This window comes from Haliotis rufescens, unplaced genomic scaffold, assembly GCF_023055435.1.
Source record: "Haliotis rufescens isolate VD_foot unplaced genomic scaffold, xgHalRufe1.0.p SCAF_20, whole genome shotgun sequence".
Classification (NCBI taxonomy): Eukaryota; Metazoa; Mollusca; class Gastropoda; order Lepetellida; family Haliotidae; genus Haliotis; species Haliotis rufescens.
Genome location: NW_025963891.1, coordinates 2,678,929 through 2,702,961, shown reverse-complemented (window position 1 = coordinate 2,702,961; position 24,033 = coordinate 2,678,929). Strand labels below are relative to the sequence as shown.

At 42.2% G+C, this 24,033-nt stretch overlaps 3 protein-coding genes across 5 annotated transcripts in view; 2 read left to right on the top strand and 1 right to left on the bottom strand.

Moving 5' to 3' along the window:
* Positions 1 to 598: 598 nt before the first annotated feature.
* Positions 599 to 24,033, bottom strand: part of LOC124142722 (chondroitin sulfate N-acetylgalactosaminyltransferase 1-like) — a 76,995-nt gene continuing 53,560 nt past the window's right edge. The window contains exons 1-2 of one of the 3 annotated variants that reach the window (XM_046511327.2): positions 11,427 to 11,834; positions 599 to 5,648 (exon numbers count right to left, since the gene is read on the bottom strand). In XM_046511327.2, the coding sequence (XP_046367283.1) occupies positions 3,964 to 5,562 (1,599 nt within the window). In that variant the 5' untranslated portion in view covers positions 5,563 to 5,648; positions 11,427 to 11,834 and the 3' untranslated portion in view covers positions 599 to 3,963. Of the gene's footprint in view, positions 5,649 to 11,109; positions 11,215 to 11,426; positions 11,835 to 24,033 lie in introns of those variants that run through there. The other 2 variants (XM_046511328.2, XM_046511326.2) reach the window with 2 other exon arrangements.
* On the top strand, positions 18,695 to 19,850 carry LOC125382694 (extensin-like). The gene is made up of 2 exons (XM_048400977.1): positions 18,695 to 18,701; positions 18,808 to 19,850. The coding sequence occupies exons 1-2, from the start codon at positions 18,695 to 18,697 to the stop codon at positions 19,848 to 19,850; spliced, it is 1,050 nt and encodes a 349-aa protein (XP_048256934.1).
* LOC125382693 (leucine-rich repeat extensin-like protein 5) lies at positions 20,102 to 20,839 on the top strand. Its single transcript, XM_048400976.1, has one exon. The coding sequence runs from the start codon at positions 20,102 to 20,104 to the stop codon at positions 20,837 to 20,839; it is 738 nt and encodes a 245-aa protein (XP_048256933.1).

Sequence of the window (24,033 nt, the reverse complement as noted above, 5' to 3'; positions counted from 1 at the left end):
ATGCATCCTTCATTTAGATTGGACAGTCAAAGTTAGCTCGGGGTCCACCTGACCTCTTGTGAGACCTTCATGCAGACGGGAACTGTATCGTAGTAAAGATCAGATCTTAATGAGATTGTAAACCAAAATACCCAAAACCAACAAGGGACAAACTAAATGTACATGCTATCGAAAATAGTTACTGTAAACTTCATATCTGTCACATGTAAAATGATACGATATTGTAAATTTTAACATCAACATTGCAACTGATGACATTAGCATGGAAGCTGAGGCCATTTAAAGTTCTGAAAAATGTTCCTCATCAGTAATCCGTTTTAAACAGTTTAAGGAATAATTTTCTTTCAAGTGAACAATCATTTCAGGTCCTGTCAATAAAAAAATGTTTAAGATTAGTTGTGATTGTCTGGATTTGAACATAGGAGTTATCTTTCCTTGAAATGATTGTTCACAAGTTGGTTTGAATGATTTTCCTGTTCACCAGCCGGATGACAAGAAAGAGGAACCATAAAAAAGCCTGGTGACCTTGTCATTTTGAAAATAACCTTCTGATGAGAAACAATTTTTAAGGACTTAAATGACACTTTTTTTATTCAAACCTGAGACAATTCAAAATAGGTCAGTATCAGTGTTCATGGTCTTTGATGAAGGACATGTAAACACCTGTACATATGAAATACTGAAATCTGTGGCACTGGCTGCGTACTGTGACACAATAACTGGCAAGATGTGTCGGGAAATGCACTATATACAGGTCAAGAGCATTACTTGTTCATAAAATATAAACATTGGCACATGTGTTATACTGGAATTCAAAAATAAAACAAAAATAACAACATTCTTTTTTCTTTATGATTGATAACAAATGCTGCATACGTAGATTGAAAAACACAATGAATAAATTAATGAGTGTTTTAATCAATACTTGCTAAGAAATGCAGTTTGTGAATACAGGAAACATGACAACATAATGGCTATAGCACCTTGTATGACTCCATGACCTATGACTAGAGTTAAACAGATATACAGCAATACCCCGGGTACATACGGTTGACTAGGGTTGACAGACTTCCTTTGGAAAGGTTATTCAAAAATGTCAATCGTTAATACAAGAGCAAAAATGAAATATGCTACTCAAAAGAAGTTAAAGAACACTTGATTCTTTCATCCTTAAGTTAATGTTTCATGGAAATATATATGAATAAAGTGGGTGATCTTTAACTTCTTTTGAGTAGTATATCATCCCTTAGCATTATTGACTTGAAGAATGAATACTGGTGCCTCATCGTGCCTGCCTGGCAGTAGAGTGAGTGAGTGAGTGAATGAATGGTATATGCAGGGGTCCGGAAACGGTCATATGCGCCGGACATGTCCAATTAGGAATCTCAAATGTCCGATTTAAAATATTGCTTACCAGACTTAAATGTGCCCTGACCTCCTGAATACTCAGTTACAGTTGCTTCAGTAACAATCCCACATAAAGCCTTTCCCCAGACTGACGACATGTATATTGAGTTGTACCAAGGTTCTCATAGTTGAACACCAGCCCACCTGCTCTCCACTGATCAACAGCAGACCCTGTGCACGAAGCCTTGACGATGAAACCTCCCTAAATGATAATCCTGTCTTCATGAAATCAATCATGCCATGGGAACAGGATAAATATGACAAATAATCAACAGATATGTGGATATTCATAAAGTTTTGAGAAAACACAATAGTTCCGTGATCAGTTTAACAGATATGGGAGGAATCTGCATGATGAGAAGAATGTCCCTGATAGACGAGGCGGAATGCTCTCTGCATCTGTGCAGCAAATAGAACATGTGGTTTCAATTAACAGGATTACTTGATCAATTAGTTAATAGTACACATACTGACAAGTTAATTTATACAGTCAAATGCATAACACCTATGATCGACAATTTCCTAAGAGTAACAATACACTTAAGGAATCTACATTATGTGCCATGTTTGAAAAGAATACAACAAAATGCTGTTTGACGGAAAGACAAGATGCTTAGAACCTGCTGTCATGTTTGACTTGGGAAGGATCACATGGTAGTAATTAGACTCTGTGCCCAGCCACCAATCTATTCGCAACCCCTCTCAGTCCATCATCAGCAGATATGGTCCCTCGTATGCTAGTCTTGCTGACTTGAATTTAGTCACAATGGATTTTGTCATTTTTCTTCAAATTTAACTTTGCACTTTGAATAATACATAATGAAAAAGATAAAACAACTTAATTGAAAATACTTATGAAAATACTTATGAAAATACTTATGAAGATACTTCATTTCTTGTCTAGCCATGACAAAAGGCAACTACACGCAACCTTACTTGTCAAACAGGACTACACTCTTTGGACGGGACTGTGTGTAGATTAACCAAACATCTCTTGGAGCACACAGGTGCATGAGATTTTTTTGTGTTTACTGGTCACGTTTCCATGGCAACCAGCAGTCTGCCTGTTACCTAGCAGCATGGTCTCCCTTTGATATAACTCTTTAAGGGGAAAGAAATAAACACGATGTCTTGGAGACCAGCCATAGCATGCTTGACTTGTTTAAATAAAGACTCCTTTTAAGAAGAAATTCAAATAAATTGGTGTGCAGCATGTTTTATAGATTTCTGAATGTCTTTGAAGTTGCTTCTGAGATGAAGCTGTCAATAGACAACATGGTTTATTTGCTGAAAGTATGTCTGTGTTGTCTGTATATACGATTACAGACTATATATAACCTGTCCTGGGGAATGCAAATACTGCTAAACTTTGTTCCTAACCAAAGTGAATAACCTGTTTATAAACACAGCACTGAACAGGCCGTATGGTGTGTAAGTCCTTAAACACAGAGTCAGTGTCCAATCAGCCAGGAGAGCCTGGTCTGTATATTCCACATAGTTCCACCCCTGGGATAAGAGCAGAGAAAACCTGTTTGTACAGAACATTCACCTCCTTTAGTCCCTCATACAGACAGACCCTGAAACAAGCCTATCCTAAAACTTTAAAGCAAGTCTCGATACTTTGGCAAGTCTAGAATTCTTCAGTTCCTGCAATTGAAGAGATCCTTTGGGCTCCTTCTCATTATATACTAAAATACAATTTAAAAAAGAATAATCTTACAATAGTTTTCTTTCAGAGAGTTAATGTAAGTCTAAGAGAATAGTGAGTGAGTGAGTGAGTTGGGTTTAACGCTGCTTGTAGCAACATACCGGGGGTACCAGGAGAATCACAACAGGGGACACCAGCTATGGGCACCATACTTTGTACCCATGTTGGGAATAGAACCCAGCCATTCTGCAGGACGAACGAACCCTTTAACCAATAGGCTACCCCACTGCACCCAAAGAGAATAGACTCAGGACAATCCTAGCTAGATTCAAGTTCCTCAAACACATCATGCTCTGCCTGTTAACTCCTATTTAACAACCCATATAATCTCCAGCAGATGACCCTAATTACTCAAAGGCACGCTTCTGTTTCACACAGGTACTTATTACATCACCAGACCACAGAGTGCTTGAGTGAGTGAGTTTGGTTTCACGCCGCTTTTAGCACTATTCCAGCAATATCACGGCAGGGGACACCAAAAATGGACTTCACACATTGCACCCGGGAATCGAACCTGGCTCCTCGGTGTGACAAGCGAACACTTTAACCATTTGGCCACTTGGCTACCCGACTGCCCAACCAGACCATAGAGCATCGTCTTGCTTTAAACAATAACAGAAAGAAAGGGATACACAATAAAGATAATCATAAATATAAATCCTGGCAAGCGAACCCTGTTTTAGAAGTCCTGTCCTACTATATTAAACAATCAGTCATTTTCAATACATTCATCCCAGGGTTACTGAGTGGAACTAAATGGAACATGTCGTCTTGGATTAGAAGTTGCCCAATACATGTACATTGTCATACAGATTCTGTCCAGCTGAAGCAAAACACCTTGTCCATGGTTATAATACTTGTTTCTTTTTGGAATTTTCAAAACCTTTATGAATATCCATCTCGTCCTTGAAAGCAAGGAGCCCTAACTGTGAGTGAGAGGCTTCATTTAAAGCCTTGGAACGTATGCAACTTTTGTACTGTTCAGAGCTGAGGTTGGGATCACACACTTTCTCGTGCCACAGGTGGAAGATGCCTGGGTCGGTCGCCCTGATCACCATGTAGTCACTCCTCACATACTTCTGATAGAGAAACACATCCTCCCCGCCCCAACCAGTTATTTGCTCATCAAAACCTTTGATTTTCAAGAAGTCTGACCGGAACTGGCAAGTCATTCCGTATCCAAAATCACGCCAGAATCCTGTGTCTTTAGATATGATGAGTTGGTCCTTCAGGGATGGAATCTGCATGTCTTGTAGTGCATAGACGACATTTGGATTATATAGACTAAACACTATAGGATAATATACCCGTTTTCCACGCTCTGCATTGAGTCGGCATCTCTCAAGAAATTCATTATTAAATACAATGTCCACATCACAAAGAAATAATAAGGCATCTCCACTCTTCCAGTTCAAGGCACCAATCTGCAGGCCGCGGCCTCGCGCAAACTTCTCATTCAATGTTACAAGTTTCAAATGTTTGAATTTGTAAGCTTTAGCAATTTGAGACATAATATTCTTCACTTCCACAAGTCCCTCCTTCCCAAAATACACCACAGTCAAATACACCCTCTTATCCTGCTTAATACACGTGGTGATGAACCGGTCCATGAACAGCCGGAAGGTCTCCACTCTGCCCGAGAGAGGCAGGATGAGGTTGACCCACTCCTGGCTGGTGGACACAGTGGTGTTCCTGATCAGCATCGGAGGCCCAAACGGCCTCATCATCACCAGCTTGACATAGGAGTAGGGGCTGCTAGCATCCTTATTTCTGAAGTACAACTCAAAGTGCGACCCCGAGGTCGGCTCAGTCCTGAAAACACCTTCCAAGAAATCTTCAAATGTATACGGCTTGGCCTTTTCAGATCTATTCACATTCAGCTGATCCACTCCAAATGCAACCATTTCAAACAGATCTCGCTTCTTATACCCAATGGGCTTCTCTATGACCCGTTTCCCCAAGCCAGGTTCATGCATGTACACCCTGTTGAGAGTAAACCGATCAAATGCAACAATATCGTACTCAGTCTTCAAGGCAACTCCTTGATGAATTTCCGCAGATTTCACCTTCTCCTGGAAGTACCTGATGAAGTCTTCGGTCTTGTTCTGTATCACAATGGTCTTCCCTTCAAGGATTTCCTTGGATGTCAACTCGGCCACAGTTGGACGTGCTGCTGCTGCTTGCGTCAGGTTATGGACTCGTTCCTTGGCTGACTTCAGTTCATGCTCCAGGCTGCCGATACGATCCCGGAGGATGGTTACTTCTCGATTGTGTCGGACTTCTCTGTCCTTCAGCATATCTCGCACCATGCGACTCTCGGCGGTGTGGTCCCGGATGTTGGGCATGCCTTGGGTGGCTTGCTGGAAGTGGCTGTCCAAACCAAACTTGGCTACAAACATCATGGTCATGACCGACAAGCTGAATAGCAGGAAGAGTATGCGTGGCATCGTGTGCAGCGGCGGTGATCAGCGACTCCCTCAATCACCCTCCTCCCTGCTCTCTCCCCATTATCACCTGGTTGCAATCAACTCATCTGAAACACAGAGACACAACCGTCAGGACAAGATACATCTCATTGAAATATGTTCATTATTATTCATAAAGTTGGTGAGCGAGCAAACATTGTCTTATCATGCCACAATGTTCGAGTTTATTCGCAGCAAGTCTCTATAAAGTAAAAAGGATTTTCTAGCACTGACTTACTCATTCTCTCACTCATAGTTATCAGGTTTACCAATATTCCAGGCATGGTAGATTATCACAAAGAACAGTAGACCCTGTGGTACACTAAGTTTAGTTTTCACTTAAAAGGTTTGATATCCAATGTTTTTTATGATGTAACCAGAATCTGTAACAGGAAAGTCATTTGAAAACATGATGCTATACACTGAAGTATCCCGAAATAAAGTTACCACATTAATCCAAATTATGTTAATTAAACTGAAACTAGGCTTATGATAACGAGCTTCACTCTGAATTAATTAGAGTTGAACATGACCTTCACCCTGACAATGTTATGTGGCCTTCACCCTGACTGAATGTAACATGACCTTCACCCTTACTGAATCTAACATGACCTTCACCCTGACTGAATGTAACATGACCTTCACCCTGACTGAATGTAACATGACCTTCACCCTGACTAAATGTTATGTGGCCTTCACCCTGACTGAATGTAACATGACCTTCACCCTTACTGAATCTAACATGACCTTCACCCTGACTGAATGTAACATGACCTTCACCCTGACTAAATGTAATGTGGCCTTCACCCTGACTGAATCTAACATGAACTTCACCCTGACTGAATATAACATGACCTTCACCCTGACTGAATATAACATGACCTTCACCCTGACTGAATGTAACATGACCTTCACCCTGACTGAATCTAACATGACCTTCACCCTGACTGAATCTAACATGACCTTCACCCTGACTGAATGTAACATGACCTTCACCCTGACTAAATGTTATGTGGCCTTCACCCTGACTGAATGTAACATGACCTTCACCCTGACTGAATCTAACATGACCTTCACCCTGACTGAATGTAACATGACCTTCACCTTGACTAAATGTAATGTGGCCTTCACCCTGACTGAATATAACATGACCTTCACCCTGACTGAATCTAACATGACCTTCACCCTGACTGAATATAACATGACCTTCACCCTGACTGAATATAACATGACCTTCACCCTGACTGAATATAACATGACCTTCACCTTGACTGAATATAACATGACCTTCACCCTGACTGAATCTAACATGACCTTCACCCTGACTGAATCTAACATGACCTTCACCCTGACTGATGTAACATGACCTTCACCCTGACTGAATCTGCTGGGGCACACAAACCACAGATACGCACAACATGTCCCCAGTTCAGTTCGTAAGAATCACCTAAATTAATGACAAGCATGGTGCACTGGAAGCTCTCCTGACCCAGAAACTCCTGTCAGTATTTTGATCATGAGTAGGATAGACTATGGGTTGAAACATAAACAAATTACCCTGCTTGTGGCAACACATGTAACTGATTGTAGCGGTGATATGTGGGGGTGCTGAGAGCTTTATAACATATTTAGTTCGTTGCTAATGCTTGTGTCACATGTAAGAACATTTAGACACAGACAGCTGCTAGAATCTTCATGTGAAGCTCATGGTTTCCGAATCACACTTATTGTCAAATTAGGTAAGTACATAAGTATAGCAGTATGGCGCCATCCTTCAACAGAGGCCTCTTATCTTCATTGAACACCTATCAGGTAGTCAGGACGACAAAATAAACACAAACTTTTCAAGCAAAACAGAAAGTTTGGTTTTAGTACAATCAATCTAATGATAACAAGTTTCTAATTCATACAACATTCAAATGAACGGTTGTTGACTAAACCATGTGTTGCTATGCCAAGGATATCTGTTTTAAGTTCACCGACTTGCTGTGCATACTAAAATTGAAAATTACATTCTCTAGAAGCTTTCGGTAGAACTTTTCATCAGATATTCTCTTTGACTAAATAAAAGTACAATAAATAAGCAAAATATACCATCAGAAATCTTATTTAAGGGAGCTTTCAAATACTTGGCTCCTAACGCAAGCGCCAAAACCCTTGTCATGTTCATAAGAATCTGCTAAAAGCAGAGCCGATAGTATGATTTTGACTTTATCTTGACCATGAGTTAAAAAAAAATTCATATTCACCATCAAGCCCAGGAGATATGCCTTCATATTTACCTGCTTTTTTGCATTTCCATTATGACATAAAACTAAAAACAGGCACAGGTCCATGATTGTACTTTAATGCTGGTGTCGAAGACTCAACATCTTGTCTCAAATCCACCATTCAACTTTATTAAAATTATATTTGTGAAAATAAGACAGTCAGCCATTTTCACCTTCAACCCACAGGGCCTCATACAGCATAAGCCACATTCAGTGGCAGATTAACTCACATGCCTAAAATCCCAATCATAGCTAGAAACATGAGCCAGGTAATCCTCCGATGAATACATCGCAACAGAAATGCTACATTTCAGTGCCTACTCTCAGATATTTACTAGGATGTAAATGTTTATCATGCCTAATCTATGATAGTGTTCTTCAAACAGAGGATAAACTACCATGGGCCATGCTGTTATGACACCACAAATAACTGATCTATATTTGTTTCATTTTCCTGCTGTGCACAAATAATGACAAGAAAGCAGACAAAGGTCAGACAAGGTTTAATGTATAATGTACTTTCCTACTAGAAAAGTAAATATAAAGCATGTGTATCACCTTATCAAATTGATATTCACATGTATGAATCGTTAGTTTGTTCTGTCATTAGGATATCAGGATATTATACACTACCCTGTTTTTCAGTGTGAGTGAGTGAGGAGTCAACAGCTATGATATTGATAAAAGGGTTCAAAATCCCTACGTTGGATCCTCTCCGTGGTATAGGGGTTGAGTGAGTGAGTGAGTGAGTGAGTGAGTGAGTGAGTGAGTGGGATGGAGCAAGGTGTAATGTTCTAGTGAGTGAGTGAGTGAGTGAGTGAGTGTGTACCAGTGTTGCAGGTAACTAGTGACAGAGATGTTTCACTGAAACATATCAATGCCATGTCAGTATTGTTCTGACCTAAATAACAATGTACCAATGTACTGTGTGAAGTCACATCATCACCCATTGCGTTTTAATACATGAAATAGTCAGTCAGTTGGGTTTAACATCACTTTGCAAAGTATTACTGTCATATCTCAGTGTGTCAGCTTGATGTGGGAGGAAAGCCCCAAGTGATGCAGATCTCAGACATTTACCACTCTGGCGAAACCCACAACATGGTGCTGACAACCCTAGAAACATGGAGAACCAGGATTCAAAGCTACAATCATTGGTTCCTGGCATGCCTAAGGGATGCAACTGTGCATAGCGAATAGCATATCAATGTATGCTAGTTCTGTTTAAAGTGAGTGAACATACTATAATTTTGTTTTTATCCAAAATCATTTTTTGATTGTGAAATGTTTATTCTATTTCAAGGTACCAACCGTTATTCAACGTGCCATTCAATCATTCAAGCCAACAATCTGTTATTCTACCATGAACTTGGAAAATACTCGATTTTGATTGGTCAGTTAGAGGTATCAAATCACAATAAATCCCCTCTGCTTGAAACAGCTTATTTGACATTCGCATCACCACAGAAGCTAATATTTTTAGAATAGTTCTTCTTTTACAGTCATTGGTGGTAGGCATATTTAAATAATGTACAACTATAGGCAACAAAATGCAAAGTTGCGGTTACTACAATATTCAAAGCTATGTGTGGCAATACAATTCATGCAGAAAACATGATACAGATATATCTACAAGAATGTATTTAAACTTTTGAGGACAACAGACAGCTTGCTAATTGAAACTTTTCTATATACAACTGTCACGTCATATTTTTTGCTTGACAATGAGCAATATGATATAATAGTGACATGAGGTGTTTCTTTAGGGGTGCCCACATCATGCTTGTTTACGAAGTTGCCGTGCTACATGCTTTCAGTGCCTGTCATAGGTTCCAGTGAAGTAATATGCTGTAAACAAACTGCTTGAGCATATAGAGGGCCATATTTTGTTTAAAGGCTGTTGTCAGCGATTCTGTAAATTCTGATTGACAACCCACTCAAAACACTGGACTCAACCCATGCCGCTTCACTTAATATATTAATATTTGATACCTCACGCTGAGATTTCCGTTCCAATTTCAATTGAGCATAGTTAAATCAGCAGGTAACCTACCCCTACACTGAAAACACAGGATGTTTATCTCTTAATTAAACACAATAATAAAGTCAAAATGTCAAATAGGACCCTTTGAAAACTATAGTGAGTGAGTGAAATTTTACGCTGCTTTTAGCAATATTCCAGCATTATCACATTGGGGGACACCAGGAATGGGCTTCACACACTGTACCCATATCAGGAATCCAAACCCGGGTCTTTGTCATGACGAGCGAACGCTTTAACCACTAGGCTACCCGACCGCCCCCTGAAAACTACATCACATCCACATGTATATATAACTTATGACACGATACTTATTCATACTGAATGAAGAGTACAGCATTTTGTATCATAGACAATAATATTGCGGGGCCCAAGTGCAACAGTGAATCATTCCAGTCTAAGAGACATGCAGAGTTGATCACTACCAACAACCAGGTTTCAATGTCCTTTTCTAATGCATGTCATTGTATCACTATACCATGGATTGATGCTCATGATATCACTCACTGGACTGTCTGGTCCAGACTTGATTATTTACAGTTCGCCGCATATAGTTGGAATATTGCTGTGGGCGGCGTTAAACAACAAACAAACAAATAGTAACCTCACATGCATAGAAGAAACCCTGATTTTGGCACAATTCTACAGTCCTGACATCTCCTAAATCCCCCTGTAACAAGCTGACTCCTGACAGATCCAGGGACAGGCAACACGCACCAAGGAGAATGCAAGCCAAGATAGCAATTACCATGCAAGATTGATGGGTTTTTCCCTGCAATACACACAGCTCAGTGGGGCCCTCAGCGAATGACATAATAATGTACTCACCATCATCCTATGATTATCACATTTTCTATTCTGCATTGGCTAGCTTGGAAAACCACACAGTTATTCTCAAGTCACGGCGAATTTTCTTACTTATGTTTTTACCAAAGATTACATGGTGACACAACTATCAAAATACTCTTTTTTAAATCTGAGTACAAGGTAATGAAGATTTAGTGCTGTTTCATCTCATTATCAACTGATTCCTGATCTCGACCGGGCTCCACATGCAGCAGACTGATGAAACGTTCGCTCAGCTTTCAACATGTTCAAAATGAAGATCTTGTACATATTGCATAGCACAGAGTAAAACTGACCTCGACCTACAGTTTCAAAGAACATAATCATTCTGATTAAGGATTCTGTGAAGGATATAAACCAGATGGAGCCTACCTGTTGCAGGGTTAGTGGGAGACTTGAAACTGTTTTCCTCAAGACTACTCACAATCAATTTAACCACTAACCTTACTTTGTGCGGCAATCTCAACATTTGAATGTTTGACGCCAACATTCGGCTCAAGTCGGCCTTTTTAACAGGAAGCCCCAGCCTGCAGGCTCCAGGCATCACAATGAGCAATCACACATGCGGCAACAATAAGCGACAAAATTGTTCACACATTTGCCATTAAATTTAAATGGAGTATAGAACGATATCAAACGTACAATGGAGTATTTTGTCAATCTTGCAAAATTTATGAAAACCCACCAACCTGCAAATCATCAACCCATCCTAATGCAAGCTGCAATTCATGACGTTCCAACATGCATGCGCTGATGAAGAGAAGATGCAGAACAGGACGTTCTAACATGCTGCTGAGAAAACCTAAAGTCAGGCAAGGTTGGAAATGGATCTGACCAAACATTGTTCACAGGTCAATATTCCCCAAAGTGAGATTATCGGAGACACCTGAGCTCAATCTCTACCCGACGTTGTTGGGCCATTCACCAACTACTCAAACAATCGTTCTTTGAAGTTCGCTATGGAAGCAGACGGACATAGATGCATATGCGATTGCAATGTCGGACAAGCACACACAGATAAATCCATGTCCTGGATGAAGGAGCGGACACTAGGCCGGCAACACAATAAGGCTGTAATCAAGTGCCTCCCTCCACACACACACAGCTCTCCTCTTCCCCGATCAAGTGGCAGGAAACGCCCCAAGGTCCAGTCAGATAGGCTGCACACCAGGAACACAGTCTGTGATTCATCCAGTCTCTCACCCTCACCACAGTCTCTCTGGTCACAGCAGTCATGTGTCTTGTTCTCTCAAATATGGTTTTCATGGTTCATACAAAATTGAACCAACAAATTAAAAGCCTTTTCAAGGTCTCTGAAGTCAATGAACACACTTTTCAAGGCTAACTTTAAAACCCATGAGTGCTTTACCCAGTGATAAAATTAACATTTTTAGTCCACTAGTCCTTATAATGATAAGAAAAAGAAAACCCTTAAAAATGGCAAATTCCTTATGATATTTTACTCTTGGGCAGTTTGGCAAGGACTACAAGACTGGTGCCAATTTCTTGTTTGTTTGTTTATTTGTTTGTTATTTAACACTGCACTCAGCAATATTCCAGCTTTATGACAGGCGGTCTGTAAATAATTGAGTCTGGACTAGACAATCCAGTGATTGTTATCATGAGCATCAATCCTGCAATAGAGATACGATGACATGCATCAAGCAAGTCAGCGAGCCTGACCACCCACTCTCATTAGTCACATCTTATGACAAGCACCCTATTCTAACGCTGCTTTACCATATATACAAATTTATTAGAGAGTGAGTGAGTGAATTGGGTTTAATGTCGCTTTGAACAGTATCCGTCATATCACCATCCATATCCAGTTACTACTCTATTGAAAGTCCACACCTGTAGTGTTTATGCATTAATTATTCATCAGTTGAGTGACTGACATCTTTTGCAGCATAATGACATCATGCACTATTAGAGGAAGCAACGTCTATGTGAGTGAGTGAGTGAGTTGGGTTTAACGCCGCTTTTAACAGTATTCCAGTTATATCACGGCGTGTCAGCTTAATGTGGGAGGAAAGCCCGAAGTGATACAGGTCTCAGACGTTTACCACTTCGGTGAAACCCACGAGCACGGGTATGGTGCTGACAAACCTAGAAACATAATCGGAGCGAACCGGGATTCGAACCCACAATCATAGGTTTCTGGCGTGTCCAAGAAATGCAACCCTGCACAGCGAATCGCGGCGCCTAAGACGACTGGGCCACTCGTGCCCCCCAGCCTCTATGTATTTAACACTGTGATACAGGACAGCCCAATCCAAGACCATTTCCAGCTTGTGTGAAGCTTGCTGATGGATCTACTAACCCAACATTTCACAAATATGTGGAATAAAAATAAAAAATATATTTTTCTCTCTTCTATAATTCTTCCAAAACTGAAATTTGCTGTAACAAGTTTGTTGTTCTACAGCAGTCAGCAATATTCCGGCTATATCACAACAGTCTGCTGATAGTATGCAAGACATACCAGTGGTTGATATTATGAGGAACATCCCACACCTTTAGGACATGATGCCATGCCATCAATCTAGGATTGATCCTCTTGAGGCACGTCTTATGACAAGCAATAGAGTTGTAGTACAATAATAACTGGTGATAGTCATGAACACACAATGCCATTTAGAAAGTGGTCAAATGTAACAAATGTTATATTTGGGGAACACTGAGTAAAGAACAGATCCTAGTACTGTTTTAGGTTGAGTCCCATCTGGGAGTCAAACCATAGTTAATTAGGTAGGAACACTAATTATGTTATATATGGTATGTCAGTTTTTTTCTGACAGAGTAAGTGAGTGAGTGAATATGGTTTTACGCCGTTTTTAGCAATATTCCAGCAATATCACGGCGGGGGACACCAGAAATGGGCTTCACACATTGTACCCATTTCGGGAATCGAACCCGGGTCTTCGGCGTGACAAGCGAACTCTTTACCCACTAGGCTACCTGACCGCCCCCTCTGACAGAGTGAGTGAGTGAATGGGGTTGCAGGCAATACATTAAGCTGTGCACACCATAAGCCTGTAAGAACAACCCATACACTTGTGCTGTGATTGTGAACAGCACCGAGCACTGTACACGACACAGACACAGACAGTCCCCCGTTACACATCCCACTGGACCCAGACACACAACAGAAATTAGCCAGAAATTAGCCCGAAACAAGCAACCAAAACACTGCACAGTCACATCTGAATAAACATAAAACATTTCCACAATCAAAAGACACCTGTGTAAGTCCTTTGTATCATTCCAACTATATCATGAGCATACATTTATAAATCACTATAAATCAAACCATGATGACACCAGGTGGTCGCAAAAAGGTTGGCATATCCTGCCCCACCATGCCTACTGTATGGACAAATGCATCAAATAAACAAGAGTCATCAGGAGATGACGTATCCACCCCAGCCTCGTACAACTGGAAAATAGAGTTTGGCTACTATACCCCACTTCTGGTTCATTGTCACTGGATGCCTTCAGTTCAGCGAAGAAAAAAATAATGTTCAGTATTTTCCAAAATTCCATATCATCAAAAGACACCAGTTCACCACTAGACTGATCTGTATAGCAAGTTCCGTCCAAAAGTATTCAACAGTTTTGGAGTTCGGCGTCGGAAACAAGCACCACCCTCATTTTCAGTAAAGTCCAACTTATCGTCATGAAAACATGAAAAAATAAAGAAAACAAAATCCCAAATCATTAAAATGCACCAATTCACCACTAGACCTATCTGTATAGGAATTTTCAACAAGAAATATTTAACGGGTTTAGTAATAAAAAACAATTTGTTTTCATAATGAGAAATCATGAAAACAAAACAAACAAAAACAGAATACAAATTCCAAATGATCAAAGGGCACCAGTTCCCACTAGACTGATACACATAGAAAGTTTCAACAAGAAATATTTAACGATTTTGGCATTCTGCTCCGGAAACAGAAAACGGATGGCTGACAAACGGACAGACGGACATGCTGATCGCAATATCCCCCCATTTTTCAAACCAGGGGAATAACAATTGGGTCTGAAAATCTTGTTCAAATTATATTACTTTCTTTTTAACTTTCCTTAAATGTTTTCATGTTTTTGTACACACCAGGGTAGACAGAAATTCTTCACTACATTTAGAATCTTTTATTGAAGTTGCCAATATTTTTTTCCCACATTATGTCCAGTACTAATTTCAGCATTTTTCAAGCCAGTCTTTCTTTTAAACTAATGTTTGTTGTAGAACAACAACACTAAGCTGTGTCATCCATTACAAGAACCTTAGTCTATCTAATTATTTATAACAAGGGTGCTGCAGTCATCATAACTGAAAACAGTTCAGATTAACCATGTCTTTGTAAACAAAGGTCAAGAGCACTGATCTCTACCTGATGTGAAAGCGTGTGGTCTGACTGTTTAATAGAACCCTCCACACATCTTCCCCACTCCTGAACCCAGTAACATTTTTACAGGAAGTGATGTGTATAAAAACGTCCCCTGGTTGTAGCTGATCAGTAAAACACAGCTTTAGATGTATATCGGAGATTCAGTCAGACAAGTAGCTCCGCGAACCTTTGATGATGCCATCGGTGTCCGAAACCAGAACCGTCTTCATCTGATCCACACCTGTCAAAGGCTTATGACATTAGAGTTATCTCCCTTTATGCCTCTCAAGTTTCAAAAGCTATCAAATAATCAATTAATGTCCAATAAAGTTTATTTTCATAACCTCCAGAATAAAGTAATGATGATAACATATGTGTCTGTCAAGGAAACATGACACATCGGGATCAGAAATCTACCAACCTATGACGCCATGTGCTGCAGCTCATTCTTTACGGCAACATTTGTGCACGAGTCAAGTACAGTATACACCTCCAGGAAGTTCATAGCAGTCACTGACAGTATTTCTGGGTTAAAACAACAAATTATCACATGATATATTTCCAATGTTTTACAAGCTCCAGACAGGAGTCCACCAGGAGCCAATTAACACAGGGAACAGAGGCTCCCTGAAGGCCGGGGAGAGCTGTCTTATTCTCTGAAATTTTCTGGTGGACTAAGTGTACTGCATGTCACTGCACTATAGTCGATCGTATCTGTAATCATTCTGGGCAGTTCCTCTCATGTTCCTCTCGGGGCAGCTTAGTGTTTTATAAGTGATTAAAATATCTAAATATCTACAAATTAACATGCATCAAATCTCCTGTATTCTAGCTCACCAGAACATGACCACCCTAACCTGCTACAAATGTCCTGTAATCCATCTCACCAGAACACCCACTCTAACCTGCTACAAATGTCCTGTAATCCATCTCACCAGAACACCCCACCGTAACCTACAACAAATGTCCTGTATTCCATCTCACCAGAACACCCACCTAACCTGCTACAAATGTCCTGTAATCCATCTCACCAGAACACCCGACCCTAACCTGCAACAAATGTCCTGTAATCCATCTCACCAGAACATGACCACCCTAACCTGCTACAAATGTCCTGTAATCCATCTCACCAGAACACCCACCTAACCTGCTACAAATGTCCTGTAATCCACCTCACCAGAACATGACCACCCTAACCTGCTACAAATGTCCTGTAATCCATCTCACCAGAACACCCACCTAACCTGCTACAAATGTCCTGTAATCCATCTCACCAGAACACCCACCTAACCTGCTACAAATGTCCTGTAATCCATCTCACCAGATCACCCCACCCTAACCTGCAACAAATGTCCTGTAATCCATCTCACCAGAACATGACCACCCTAACCTGCTACAAATGTCCTGTAATCCATCTCACCAGAACACCCCACCCTAACCTGCAACAAATGTCCTGTAATCCATCGCAACCAGAACATGACCACCCTAACCTGCTACAAATGTCCTGTAATCCATCTCACCAGAACACCCCACCCTAACCTGCTACAAATGTCCTGTAATCCATCTCACCAGAACACCCCACCCTAACCTGCTACAAATGTCCTGTAATCCATCTCACCAGAACATGACCACCCTAACCTGCTACAAATGTCCTGTAATCCATCTCACCAGAACACCCACCTAACCTGCTACAAATGTCCTGTAATCCACCTCACCAGAACATGACCACCCTAACCTGCTACAAATGTCCTGTAATCCATCTCACCAGAACACCCACCTAACCTGCTACAAATGTCCTGTAATCCATCTCACCAGAACACCCACCTAACCTGCTACAAATGTCCTGTAATCCATCTCACCAGATCACCCCACCCTAACCTGCAACAAATGTCCTGTAATCCATCTCACCAGAACATGACCACCCTAACCTGCTACAAATGTCCTGTAATCCATCTCACCAGAACACCCCACCCTAACCTGCAACAAATGTCCTGTAATCCATCGCAACCAGAACATGACCACCCTAACCTGCTACAAATGTCCTGTAATCCATCTCACCAGAACACCCCACCCTAACCTGCTACAAATGTCCTGTAATCCATCTCACCAGAACACCCCACCCTAACCTGCTACAAATGTCCTGTAATCCATCTCACCAGAACATGACCACCCTAACCTGCTACAAATGTCCTGTAATCCATCTCACCAGAACACCCACCTAACCTGCTACAAATGTCCTGTAATCCACCTCACCAGAACATGACCACCCTAACCTGCTACAAATGTCCTGTAATCCATCTCACCAGAACACCCACCTAACCTGCTACAAATGTCCTGTAATCCATCTCACCAAAACACCCACCTAACCTGCTACAAATGTCCTGTAATCCATCTCACCAGATCACCCCACCCTAACCTGCAACAAATGTCCTGTAATCCATCTCACCAGAACATGACCACCCTAACCTGCTACAAATGCCCTGTAATCCATCTCACCAGAACACCCCACCAAAACCTGCTACAAATGTCCTGTAATCCATCTCACCAGAACACCCCACCCTAACCTGCTACAAATGTCCTGTAATCCATCTCACCAGAACACCCTACCCTAACCTGCTACAAATGTCCTGTAATCCATCTCACCAGAACACCCCACCGTAACCTGCTACAAATGTCCTGTAATCCATCTCACCAGACACCCTACTCTAACCTGCTACAAATGTCCTCCAATCCATCTCACCAGAACACCCCACCCTAACCTGCTACAAATGTCCTGTAATCCATCTCACCAGAACACCCCACCCTAACCTGCTACAAATGTCCTGTAGTCCATCTCACCAGAACACCCTACTCTAACCTGCTACAAATGTCCTGTAATCCATCTCACCAGAACACCCCACCCTAACCTGCTACAAATGTCCTGTAATCCATCTCACCAGAACACCCAACCCTAACCTGCTACAAATGTCTGTAATCCATCTCACCAGAACACCCCACCTAACCTGCTACAAATGTCCTGTAATCCATCTCACCAGAACACCCCACCCAAACCTGCTACAAATGTCCCGTAATCCATCTCACCAGAACACCCCACCCTAACCTGACACAAATGTCCTGTAATCAATCTCACCAGAACACCCAACCTAACCTGCTACAAATGTCCTGTAATCCATCTCACCATAACACCCTACTCTAACCTGCTACAAATGTCCTGGTGCTGTATGATGCAACTCATCGCCTCCACACCTGCACCAGAAGGTTACCATAACCTACATTGAAGAACATGGACAATCAGTACCATATCATATGAGTCTTCACACCGGACCAGATGCTTCATTTCATATAAAGATCAGCCACCATGTTGAAAAATGTGCTCTCCCCTCCTTCACAACACACCTTGTAGCTGATCAGCATGAATAGAAAGGTGAATTGCCTGATCATGAGGTTATCATATCTCCCGTCTGGGGTATGCTATGCATTATATGCAACACGAGTGCTTCTGGAAAGGTCTTCAGTAAGTATGGAGAGATAGGCCACATTGTGTTAGCTCCTGTGGGTACAATATGGAAGGTAAACGTGAACAAACAAACACCTCCATCAACACCGAGGCAATGTGAGTGTGATCCGTTGGCTTCGTGGGCAACATGCAACTCATCTCCTGGTGTTTGTTGTCTAGCTGGTTTCATCTTCCAACACAACAACACGTTCCTGCCACCTAGACCAGACTACAACACGTTCCTGCCACCTAGACCAGACTACCACACACTCCTGCCACCTAGACCAGACCACAACACACTCCTGCCACCTAGACCAGACTACAACACGTTCCTGCCACCTAGACCAGACCCCAACACACTCCTGCCACCTAGACCAGACTACAACACACTCCTGCCACCTAGACCAGACCACAACACACTCCTGCCACCTAGACCAGACTACAACAAACTCCTGCCACCTAGACCAGACTACAACATGTTCCTGCCACCTAGACCAGACTACAACACGTTCCTGCCACCTAGACCAGACTACAACATGTTCCTGCCACCTAGACCAGACCACAACACACTCCTGCCACATAGACCAGACTACAACACACTCCTGCCACCTAGACCAGACTACAACATGTTCCTGCCACCTAGACCAGACTACAACACACTCCTGCCACCTAGACCAGACTACAACATGTTCCTGCCACCTAGACCAGACTACAACATGTTCCTGCCACCTAGACCAGACTACAACATGTTCCTGCCACCTAGACCAGATCACAACACACTCCTGCCACCTAGACCAGACTACAACAAACTCCTGCCACCTAGACCAGACTACAACATGTTCCTGCCACCTAGACCAGACTACAACACGTTCCTGCCACATAGACCAGACTATCACACGTTCCTGCCACCAAGACCAGACTACAACACGTTCCTGCCACCAAGACCAGACTACAACACACTCCTGCCAACTAGACCAGACTACAACACGTTCCTGCCACCAAGACCAGACTACAACAAACTCCTGCCACCTAGACCAGACTACAACACACTCATGCCACCAAGACCAGACTACAACACACTCCTGCCATGTAGACCAGACTACAACATGTTCCTGCCACCTAGACCAGACTACAACATGTTCCTGCCACCTAGACCAGACTACAACACATTCCTGCCACCTAGACCAGACTACAACATGTTCCTGCCACCTAGACCAGACTAGAAGACACACACTCTACTACAACACACTCCTGCCACCTAGACCAGACTACAACATGTTCCTGCCACCTAGACCAGACTACAACACGTTCCTGCCACCTAGACCAGACTACAACACACTCCTGTCACCTAGACCAGACTACGACACACTCCTGCCACCTAGACCAGACTACAACATGTTCCTGCCACCTAGACCAGACTAGAAGACACACACTCTACTACAACACACTCCTGCCACCTAGACCAGACTACAACATGTTCCTGCCACCTAGACCAGACTACAACATGTTCCTGCCACCTAGACCAGACTACAACACACTCCTGCCACCTAGACCAGACTACAACATGTTCCTGCCACCTAGACCAGACTACAACACACTCCTGCCACCTAGACCAGACTACAACACACTCCTGCCACCTAGACCAGACTACAACACACTCCTGCCACCTAGACCAGACTACAACACACTCCTGCCACCAAGACCAGACTACAACAAACTCCTGCCACCTAGACCAGACTACAACACACTCATGCCACCAAGACCAGACTACAACACACTCCTGCCACCAAGACCAGACTACAACACACTCCTGCCACCTAGACCAGACTACAACAAACTCCTGCAACCTAGACCAGACCACAACACACTCCTGCCACGTAGACCAGACTACAACATGTTCCTGCCACCTAGACCAGACTACAACACGTTCCTGCCACCTAGACCAGACTACAAGACACACTCCTGCCACATAGACCAGAATACAACATGTTCCTGCCACCTAGACCAGACTAGAAGACACACACTCTACTACAACACACTCCTGCCACCTAGACCAGACTACAACATGTTCCTGCCACCTAGACCAGACTACAACACGTTCCTGCCACCTAGACCAGACTACAACACACTCCTGCCACCTAGACCAGACTACGACACACTCCTGCCACCTAGACCAGACTACAACATGTTCCTGCCACCTAGACCAGACTAGAAGACATACACTCTACTACAACACACTCCTGCCACCTAGACCAGACTACAACACGTTCCTGCCACCTAGACCAGACTACAAGACACACACTCTACTACAACACACTCCTGCCACCTAGACCAGACTACAACACGTTCCTGCCACCTAGACCAGACTACAACACACACACTCTACTACAACACACTCCTGCCACCTAGACCAGACTACAACATGTTCCTGCCACCTAGACCAGACTACAACACGTTCCTGCCACCTAGACCAGACTACAAGACACACACTCTACTACAACACACTCCTGCCACCTAGACCAGACCACAACACACTCCTGCCACCTAGACCAGACTACAACATGTTCCTGCCACCTAGACCAGACTACAACATGTTCCTGCCACCTAGACCAGACTACAACACATTCCTGCCACCTAGACCAGACTACAACATGTTCCTGCCACCTAGACCAGACTACAACATGTTCCTGCCACCTAGACCAGACTACAACACGTTCCTGCCACCTAGACCTGACTACAAGACACACACTCTACTACAACACGTTCCTGCCTTATGCACCAGACAACAAAACACACAACACGCAAACGACTGAACCACTGATAAACAACAAAATACTTTGATGATAGGTACAATTTGTGTTTCAACACCAAACTGTGGCTGATTTCTTTGAAATATTTATTCAAATAGTCCTCCATGTATTCCTATGCGGAGCATGGTTGGTATTTATAGTGTGAGTCAATATCTAGATGTTTATGTGTATACAACATGTTATGAAAACATAAAGGAGCCATGCTGGTTATTGTCTATTATTCTTTACCTACATGACAGCAGACAGCGCGGCTGTTTTGTTTGTATAGCATTGCATGTGCTTTATCGCAACAAGCTTGTCTTATAGAGGGAGAACAGAAATATTTACCAGGTTTTATCAGGGACCATTTGTTCGTGATTGTGTGGCTTTCTCAGCCTCTACTGTTAAAGGTTTAAGAATTGAAAAATAGTGCCACGGCATTGTAGCTCACCTGGATATGTAGATAATAATTTAAAATGTTAACACAGCCACTTAACAAATGTTGCTGTCAATGTTGATATTTAAATATTTTCTGCATAAATATTGACAAAAACCTTACCATGCTTACACTTACACTCCAACATTAAAATCATTATTAAAAAAACGGAACATAACGGCCATAAATGGAACCTCTTCAACATGGTCACCCATCATCTTAATGTCACAACCACGAAAAGTTCCAGCTTCATTGGTCCAGTAGTTTCCGAGATTATGTTTTTAGTGGAAGAATATGCATTTTGAGAATAATTATACATAAAATATCATGAAAAACAGTTCACTTGTTGAGCCTCAATACTAACTACAGATACACCATAGGTCATCATATTTTGAAAGAAAGGACTAATGGCCATAAGAAGTTTCAACTTTCAGTACGGTCAAAGTGCAAAGGTCAAATCAAGGTCAAAATTTAAGATACTGCAAAAATATAAACACAGGAGCCCCACTACCAACAAACAAATGTACCAAAGTTATAAATAGCTTCTTAGGCATAAATAGCTTCTACTTTTGTTTATGGCAAGACCTGATTCTGTTCTAAAACCACAGCTTATTACAACTGTGTAAGACGCCGAAACCAAAGCTTTTTACAACTGTGTCTGACGCCGAAACCACAGCTTATTACAACTGTGTCTGATGCCAAACCACAGCTTATTACAACTGTGTCTGATGCCAAAACCACAGCTTATTACAACTGTGTCTGACGTCGAAACCACAGCTTATTACAACTGTGTCTGACGTCGAAACCACAGCTTATTACAACTGTGTCTGATGCTGAAACCACAGCTTATTACAACTGTGTCTGATGCCGAAACCACAGCTTATTACAACTGTGTCTGACCCTGAAACTGCAGCTTATTACAACTGTGTCTGCACGGACATAGTTGAGAAAAGAAGCTGCACAGAACCTTCATTCCATTCATTCAGTCAATTCTAATTGTAAACCGATCCAGCATTTTGTATCCACAAAACCCTCCTGTTCAAGCAGATACTGACAAAAGAATTAACAAATACATACTGAAAAAACTGAAAGTTCTATCTACTATCATTTCACCACTCAATCATTTCCGTTTTTAAGACCTGGTCTGATATTTCTGCATGACGCCATATAAACTTTGTTTATACTTTCATAACAACACTGGCAAAAACGACTAGGGTTTAGCTTGAGAAAATAGGAGAAAAAACACAAGGGCAACAAGTATGTCTGGAGATGACCTGAACTTTGTACATGATTGACTGAAAGCTCTCCTGTCTTCTCAGGCAATATCTTATTGGTTAAAGACCTGAACAAATGACTTAACGAGAGGCCTTCACACAAAAGCAGGGCCAACACCGCAGGGAGCATGTTGGGTGGCCTAATCTCCCCATACAGTTATTTAGAGAGGGTTCAACAGCTTTTTGCTGGAAGAAATTCAAGGAGGTTCTCTTATATTTTTTAGATGAAAAATTAAGCATGATGCTGCCTGATTTCTTCTGCCATGTGAAGAATGGAGGCACGTTATGGCTCATAAACTAAGTGTCTGCCGCCATGCTGTAGGTTGTCAGTGGCGACCGTGGCGGGGCATGTTTGGCTGAGTGATGAGAGGTGTCAGATCTAATACCAGCCAACTAATCTGATCAGCGTACATGCATCCAAGTGGAGTCTGTACTTCAGAAAAGGTCTATTGTAAGAAACGGGTGTAAATTCCATGAATCTGCAGTGAGTGAGTGAGTGAGTTTGTCAGGCTGCGCCGCTTGTCAGTTTGAAGTGATGAATGTCTTAGATTTATGTTATGGTGAATTCCACAATGGTATGGTGCTCCTGTTCTTTAGCAATGTCAGTCCTCCCCTATCCCTTCCTTCAGCAATATCAGTCCTCCCCCTCCTTCAGCAATATCAGTCCTCCCCTACCCCTCCTTCAGCAATATCAGTCCTCCCCTACCCCTTCTTCAGCAATATCGGTCCTTCTCTACCCCTCCTTCAGCAATATCTGTCCTTCCCTACCCCTCCTTCAGCAATATCAGTCCTCCCCTATCCCTTCCTTCAGCAATATCAGTCCTCCCCTATCCCTTCCTTCAGCAATATCAGTCTTTCCCTCCCCCCTCCGTCAGCAATATCAGTCCTCCCATCCCCCTCCTTCAGC